The sequence below is a fragment of the Crocuta crocuta genome, unplaced genomic scaffold (genome assembly GCF_008692635.1).
Source record: "Crocuta crocuta isolate KB4526 unplaced genomic scaffold, BGI_CrCroc_1.0 scaffold290, whole genome shotgun sequence".
NCBI lineage: Eukaryota > Metazoa > Chordata > Mammalia > Carnivora > Hyaenidae > Crocuta > Crocuta crocuta.
In genome coordinates, this window is record NW_027527429.1 from 57,001 (window position 1) to 65,272 (window position 8,272).

The following is an 8,272-nucleotide window of genomic DNA, read 5'->3' on the forward strand; positions in this document are numbered from 1 at the left end:
TGGTGGGTCCAACTCAGGAGGAAACAAGGTGCGCCTGGGGCTGACCCCACCCTTCACTGCAGAGCCGGACTGAGCCCAGACAGCCGGCCGGGGGAGGGAGGACACAGGGCCCTACAGCCTCAGCAGCCTCAGCGGAAGGAGCAACAACGAACAAAGGGACAAAAGCTGGTGCTCGGAGGAGACCCCACGCGGGGAGGGGGGGGCAGGGGGCCGCCTCCTCCGTCAGCCTCTCTCTTCCTTTATTTCTGTGCCTCCGCAGCTGTGTCTCTGCCCTCTCATTTCTATCTCTCCCCCCATCTCCCTCTCCCGCCCCCTCCTCCGTCTCTGTCTCTCCGTCCTTCTCGCTCTCAGGCTCCCCTCCAATCTCCACCCACGTGGAGGAGGAGGAAGAGGGGGCAGGGTTGGGGCGGGTCCCTCCTCCTAACCTGGGACAGTTTCCTTTCCGCTGACACCTCTACCAGAGCCGTGGAGGAAGAGATTACCCAGCCAGGCGGCTGCCACTCCGGCCATGGGGACCCCACGGGCACCCTGGCCTCTCGTCTGGGCCGTGCTGCAGCTGGGCTGGTGGCCAGGATGGCTCCTAGGTACGTGGGTCAGGGTCAGGTGACGCGGGGTCAGGGGGAAAACACTCCTGCCCTTCAGGCAGATGAGGAGGGGGCTGTGGTGGGGCCAGGCCCCAGAGGCCCAGCACTGGCCCTGGCCTGGGTGCTGTGTGGCTTTGGGCAGGTGAAGGGCCCTCTCTGGGCTCCAGCTCCTTCCCTGCCTGCCTCACCTGGTGGTGAGTCTGATCCTTGCCTGTAAGCAGGCAGGAACGTCCCAGCTCTTCCTGGGAGTCCCATGGGATGTGGGGCGGCCGGGCCGGCCCCTCTGTGTAGGATGATAGGCTGGGCCGCCCAGAGACCCAGTCCTCAGCCCGGCTGCCTCGTGTTCTCCTGGGGGTGGGACCAGCCTCCCAGGGGAAGGACTCTCCCTGTGAGGTCCCTGGCTGGACAGCCCAGGGACACTTCTCTAATTCTATCCGAGGTGTGACCGTCCAGGTGAAGACTGCTCACCTCTCCAGCCCCCTGCCATGACCTGGAGTCTCTGGACGAAATCCTTGGGTGTGCAGCTCGTGGGCACGGCTGGGGGGCGTCTGCGGCGTTCTGTCAAGGAGGCCCTGGCCCCCGGCCCCCTCGCGGGGGTTGTCTGTGGGGCAGGCCCTGCGGGCCCCAGTCAGAGCCTGCTGGTCGGGGAGGGGGGCCCGGCTGCCCTCGTCCTCCAAGGAAGGAGCCTTTCCTCTGGGCCTCACTGGGCTCAGAGGTGTGACGGCCCCCAGGGCTCCCGGGGCTGCCCATCCTAGAGTGCTGATGCCCCTCTGGGGACTGCTTGGCAATGCAGGAGTCACCCTGCATTTCCTCCTCTGCTGGCCTGGCTCTCAGGATCAGCGGAGGGAACTCAGAGCTGAGGCTGGTGGTCCAAGGGCCTATGGCCAAAAGGTGCCCCGTGGGGGCTTGCGGGGAGCCTAGGGAACAGGGGCCGAGGGGCGGGTGTCATCCCAGCAGGCAGGGGAAGAAAGTGTAGTCAGGCCACGACTCAGCCCTGGTGGCCAGCTTCCCCCGGGACCCCTCCCCAGAGCGGGGGAGGATAGAACGCAGCCCAGCTGCCTCGGTCTCCCTGTGTCGGCGCTGAGCACTCCACACTGACGGAACCGCGGGCCAGGCGCCCCCCAGCTCTCCCAGCCGACTCCGGCACTCCTGGCTGCAGGGCCCTTTGCTTCCACGCCGTCTCTTTCCCTCCCTGGTTTATCCGCTGTTTATCGCTTCAGTCATTCCCGTGTGTGTCCACCGCNAGTATCACGGAGGAGGCACCTGCCGCTGGGGGCGAGAACTGAATCAGATCGTTGATGCAAACTGTCCGGCACAGCCCATGATAGTGCCTTTTGATGCCAGATTTCTCTTATTTATTTTTTTTTAATTTTTTAATGTTTTATTTATTTCTGAGAGAGAGAGAGTGAGCAGGGGAGGGTCAGAGAGAGAGGGAGACACAGAATCTGAAGCAGCTCCAGGCTCTGAGCTGTCAGCACAGAGCCTGACGCGGGGCTCGAACCCACGAACTGTGAGATCATGACCTGAGCTGAAGTCGGACGCTTAACCCACTGAGCCCCCCAGGCGCCCCTCTTATTTATTTTTCCACTTACAATTTTGAGAAATGTCTGAAACAGACAGCAAAGCCACAAAAGCACGGGCAGCAGACACCCTTTACCCAGAGTCACCAGCTGACGATATTGGCACATTTGCCTCTGTGTTAATTTGCTAGGCCGGCTGAACCGAAACAACCAACCCCAGGGCACTGCCGGTTATTGCCTGGCACCCCTGGGGCTGTGGGTCCCAGAGTAGGTGTGAGCAGGGCCAGTCCCCTCTGAGCGTGAGGGAGGGTCCATCTCTGGCTTCCCCGGCTTCTGGGGTTTGCTGGAAGTCCTTGGGGTTTCTTAGCTTGTGGGCACATCACCCCGTCTCCACTCCAGCTTCACAGGGAGCTGTCCCTGTGTGTTCGTGTCCAAACGTCCCCCTTCTTAGAAGGACACCAGTCATGTTGGAGGAGGGACCTATGGGCTCCAGTTATCTTAATTAATTACATCTATAATGACCTATTTCCAAATAAGGTCACATTCTGCAGTGCTGAGGACGAGGACTTCAACACACGCCCTGGGGGGCACAGTTGAGCCCACAGCGCTCTCTGAGATGTCTGGCTTCTCCCGGGAGGGTAGCTCTGACCGTAGCCCAGATGCGTCTGCACCCCAGCCCAGCCCTGGTGGCAGCCCAGCCAAGGACCACCTGCTTCGCTCGGCTGTCTCTGCCCTCGGCTTCTTCTAATTCGGGGCCCAGCTCCCTCTGCCCCTGACAGCGCTGCCTGGCCGTGTGTGTGTGTGTGTGTGTGTGTGTGTGTGTGTGTGTGTGTGTATCAAATCTCGATTTTATTTTAGATATGGAAAGCCTTAGAATTAGGAATATTTTACTGAGGTACGATGACCGCATCATATTAAGTTCAGGTGCACAATGAAATGATCCGTGGCCTGTATATACCGTAAGACAACAGCCTCGATGCATCCACCAGCATCTGTCCCCACACACGGTCACAAAGTGCTTCTCTTGTGATGAGAACTTTCCATTCGCTCCCGGAGCTCCTGCGCACGTGCGACCCGGCAGCGCCAATCGCCACCGTGCCACGCAGCTCAGCGCCCTGACCCGCTCCTTCTGGGACTGCGAGTTTTTGCTTGTTGACCCCCTTCACCCAATTTGCCAGCACCTCCCTCCCTGTCTCGGGCAGCCACCAATCGGTTCCCCACGTCAGTGAGCTCGGGTTTTGTTTTATTTTGCTTTCTGTTTTTAGATCCCACATGCAAACAAGGTCCTACGGTGTTTGCTTTCTCCGACTCTTTCCCGTAGCCTCACACTCTCCAGCTTATCCACGTGGTCACAAATGGCGACGTTTCGTTCTTTACTGCTGAGCAACACTCGCTGCGAACGCTGCACACCTTCCTTATCCGTCGTCCGCGGGCTGCTTCCATACTCGGGCCGCTGGTGGAGAGGCGCGCAGATCTTTTTAAAGGAGCCTTTTTGTTCTCTGTGGAACAGACAAGAGGAATTCCTGGGTCGTAGGGTAGTTCTATTTTTAGTTTCTTGAGGCCCCTCCACACTGTCCCCCAGGGTGGCTGCACCAGTGTGCACTCCCAGCAACAGTGCAGAAGCCTTCCTCCTGCTCAGCATCCTCACCAGCTCCTGTTTCCTGGGTTGTTAATTTTAGCCACTCTGACAGGTGGGAGGTGGTGTCTCATCGAGTTTAGGTTTGTGTTTCCCTGACGCTGAGTGACGCGGAGTATCTTTTCATGTGTCTGTGGTGTCTGTGTATCTTTTACGGAAAAGCGTCTGTTTAGGTCTTCTGCCCACTTTTTTAATTGGATTGTTTGGGGGTTTTGCTCTTGAATTACATGAGTTTTTACATATTTGGGATATTATCAGATATGTGATTTGCAAATACTCTCTCCCACCCTGCATATGGACTTTCCACTGTGTTGATGGTTTTCTTTGCTGTGCAGATGCTTTTTACTTGGAAGAGGCCGCATTTGTTTGTTTTCACTTTTGCTGAGGGCAGAAAGGGGCATCCGTGAGGCTCCAAACCAGGGGTTCAGGCACGTGCCCCCCGGGTACGTCTGACACCTGTTTGTGGGTGATCACAGGCAAGTTAGTATCTCCTTGCAGTGCCCTTCGGGGACCCCACAGCAAGGAGGCCAAGGCACCCTGTCTCTGTCCTGACGAGTAAGAAGCTTATGGAGGTGGCTGGAGCCCTGATGGCCCACTAGGTGACACTTCTAACACCACAGACGGTCCTGCCTAAACCCAGTGCCAGCCGAGGGTGTGAAACGTGTGGCCTGTGAGCCTCTGCGGACGCCCGACACACGGCCTGGCCCGCGATGCTGGGCCCCGGCCTGGGGTCTCTGCCTCCCCACCCTGCCGGCCACAGTGCTCTCTCCCCTCTCCACACATCTTATTATCCAATATAAAGCAAACAGACAACATTTCAGTGTTTAAGCTCAAACAGAAGATTCGCAGAGGTTGGTACCGTCGGGAAAGAGGGGTGTCCCATCCACCGTACTCAGAAGTGAGCTCTACTCTCGGCCCTTCTCTGGACGGAGTTTGGGTTGACTCCCAGGTGCCAGCTGGCTGTCACCCATGCTCCCTCTGGCCTGCTTCCCCTGGTGCTGCCCGGCTCCTGCTCCAGGGAGCCCATCTTTCTCCACCTGGACAGGCCCCTGAGCACCCGGCCGGGATTCCCCTGTGGCCCCGCATACCAGCCAAACCACCAGAGCCCTCGACAGTCATGCACCCTGTGACGAGGGGGCGGTCTNNNGGGGGGGGGGGGGGGCCTGCCCTGGGAAGGAGGCAGAGGAGAAGCAAGGAGGCCAGCAGCATCCAGAGGAGCGGGAGGTTCCCAGGTGGAGAGCTGGCGGAGGCCGGGCCGGGGGGACAGGGCTCCGGGCAGCCCAGAGTCCTCTCCTCGCCATGTTCAGACCCCGCGAGGCCCACAAAGAGCCAATGAACAGACAAGTGGCCCAAACAGTGACAAGTTCAGGTCAGATGTGGGGCAGATGAGGGCCTGAACCAGAGTCCTCGAAGGGGCCCTGGGGGGCTTGCTGCCTTGGGGAGCCGGCACACCACGTGGACCCCCCAGGGCCCCTTCTCGGGTGCCGTGGTCCCGGCAGGGCAGGGCTCTGTCCGGAGGCCTTGGTGGTGGTGTGGGTCTGGGAGGCCACAGAGCGGGCAGGCAGGTGCAGGCACGCCCCTGCCGGGAGCCGGGGAGACACGGAGCCGGGTGGGCCGCACGGTCACACGGTCTCGGTGCCCAGGCTGAGATGCCGCGGCTGCCTCCCGCCGAATCTTGCTCTACTTGCACTGTACGCATCCCCCTAATGTGTTCCGTGGACGGACGCGTGCCTCTTGGACAAGTGTGTATTGACGCCGCCGCGATCAGAAGTCCCGCCGTCCCGTGCTGGCCGTGCATGGCGAGCACGCATAGTCAGGACAGGAGAGGGGCTTGTCACGGGCAGCCCTGGTGCTGCGTCGCCCCTGGGGAAGCCGGGCCAGGTCAAGGAGCAGACGGCCGGCTCCACCAGGCAGCAGGCCTCCCTAGAGGAGGGGCCCCGCCCACACCAGCCACTCCCCCCAGGCCTGGCCCCCTCCTGGTCCGTGGGACAGGCCTTCTGCAGGGCCTCAGAGGTGCACCAGCCCCCCCCCACAGGGGCCAGGGGACCCCAGACTGGGGGACCTCCTGGCCCTGACACACAGGGTACCCACCCTCATGGCCACATGACAGCCCTGTCCCGCCATCAGTGGCCAAGAGAGACACCAGGTCACCAAGCCCCAGGGCCCCCGTGTAAAGGGACATGGGGGGTGCCTTGTGCGCTCTCCTGAGTGGGGCCGTAGGCACACGGGATGCTGCAAGCACATCAGGGCCCACCCTGGTCTCAGCACCTCTGTGATCTCACCCCACGTGAGGTACCCAGTGGGCACGTGCGGAAGAGTTCTTGTTACACGTGCCCTGACAGGGCTGGGTGGCCCCTGGTCCTGGGACCAGCCCTTTCTTCCTCGGGGCCACAGCCATGGAGCCCAGCCTCAGACACCCGTCCCCAGAGGCGGAGGGACCCTGGCTGAGGGTCTGAGTCCCTGTTGCTGCCAGGCAAGAACCGCTCAGAGGGGCAGCCACACAGTGTCATCTCAGGACTGGCATCTCTGGTCCTCGCGGCATCTGGGGAGCCGAGAGGTGGGGGACATGCTGGGTGGGCCAGGGAATGACCTCACCGGGCAGCGCCCGGGGTCTGCCTGTTCCCTCCCAGGCAAGCAGGCCTGGAGCAGGTGGCAGAGGGCCAGGAGGGGCCTGTGAGCTGGGGGCCGGGGGTCGGGGCAGGCGGCCGCAGACCCGGGGCTGGGGCTGGGGCTGGGGCTGGGCCCTCCCTCCCAGCCGTGCTCTCCCCGTGTGTAACTGGGTCCTGGCGCCACCTCCCTGTGTGAGCTGACCCCAGGGAAGGGGGGCCAGCACGTGAGGATTTGGCCGTGGCTCCGTCTCTGGGACCCCGGGAGCCTGTGACCGGTCCCTGTGTGGCCTTGACTCTGTATGGGTGCTGCTGGGGTGCCGCCTGGGCCCCAATGGAAGGGGCTTCTCCCTTCCATTGTGAGCACACGGGGGCACGTGCACTCCTGTAGGCACTGCGGACGTGTCAGAGTGTGAGTGTAAGTACGAGTGTGTGCGGCCTGCCCGTGCAGGGCATGGCAGTTTCCCCGGGCCGGTGCCTCAGCAGCCAGGGGTTCCTGCAAGGGCTTTTGTGGGGGGTGGGCCGGGACCCAGGACCATCAGGCGCCTCCATGCCAGTCCATGTGGGGGGCGACGGCCCGGCCTCCCTCCGAGCTCCAGTCCCAGAGCCGCAGCAGAAGACACAGAGCCCCACTCGGCTCTGAGTTTGTCCAGAGACGACCGAAGGCTGGACCCTGAGCCTTCTGTGTTCGAAGTAGCCCCCGCCGGCCCTCCCGGCATCTCAGACACCCACCCCCTCCACCCTCAGGGCACACAGGACCAGGCCAGGCCCCCGATGGGCCAGCGGAGCTCAGAACGTGGGGGTTGGGCCCTTGGACACCAGTAGCCCCGAGTCAGCAGGGGAGGGGTGGGGGCTGGGGTGTGTGGAGGTGGAAGAGGAGGAGCTGCCCCCCGGCCCCCTCCTCACCACCTGGTCCTCTCCCCACCTCCCAGACTCCCCTGACAGGCCCTGGAGCCCCCTCACCTTCTCGCCGGCCCAGCTCACGGTGCTCGAGGGAGAGAACGCCACCTTCGTCTGCAGCCTCCCCGACGTACCTGAGAGCTTCGTGCTCAACTGGTACCGCATGAGCCCCCGCAACCAGACGGACAAGCTGGCCGCCTTCCAGGAGAACCACACCCAGCCCGGCAAGGACAGGCGCTTCCTCGTCACACGGCTGCCCAGCGGGCAGGACTTCCACATGACCATCCTCGCCGCCCGGCTCAACGACAGCGGCATCTACCTCTGCGGGGCCATCTACCTGCCCCCCAACACGCAGATCTACGAGAGTCTACGTGCAGAGCTCACTGTGAAAGGTGCGGAGCCCAGGCAGCCAGGGGAGCCGGCCGGGGACATGGGGCGCAGTGGCAGGGATGCCGGGGGCTGCCCTTCCGGCTCCGTCCCACACCTGGGCCCACTGGGTGCCCAAAGCACCCACACACCCACTGGTCCTTCAGAGACAGCAGGGTCTTAGCGGGGGCAGCAGGTGGCACTTGTCAGGACAGGGTGAGGCTCGGAAGCTCAGCAGCAGTGCAGCCTGGGCAAGGGTGGTCAGTGCAGGACCAGGAGCCAGGCCCCAGGGGCTGGGGAGAGGGCAGGGGAGGGCTGGGGAGGGCAGGGGAGGGCAGAGGAGGGGGCCGGGGAGGGTGCTGGGTCCCCTCCTCCCTGGCTCTCCTCAGTGAGTCTCTGTCCTTTGCCCCTCCAGAGAGGACCCTAGAGCCCCCCACGGAGAGCCCCAGCCCCCCACCCAGACTCACGGGCCAGGTGCAGGGGCTGGTCGTCAGCATCACAAGTGTGTTGGTGGGCGTCCTGCTGCTGCTGCTGCTGACCTGGGCGCTGGCCGTGGCCTTCCCCCGGGCCACTCGAGGTGATGCCCCACCAAACCCCACTGCCATCTCCTGCAGACAGGGCCCCAGGCAGTACCCGCAACCTCACCCTCCTGGGACCACC

At 62.8% G+C, this 8,272-nt stretch overlaps 1 protein-coding gene across 2 annotated transcripts in view; it reads left to right on the forward strand.

Annotated features, from left to right (window-relative positions):
- The first annotated feature begins 476 nt into the window (after positions 1-476).
- The window catches only part of PDCD1 (programmed cell death 1), a 9,699-nt gene continuing 1,903 nt past the window's right edge, over positions 477-8,272 (forward strand). For both annotated transcript variants that reach the window (XM_077758582.1, XM_077758586.1), the window contains exons 1-3: positions 477-584; positions 7,279-7,638; positions 8,028-8,189. In XM_077758582.1, the coding sequence (XP_077614708.1) occupies positions 509-584; positions 7,279-7,638; positions 8,028-8,189 (598 nt within the window). In that variant the 5' untranslated portion in view covers positions 477-508. The remainder of the gene's footprint in view (positions 585-7,278; positions 7,639-8,027; positions 8,190-8,272) is intronic.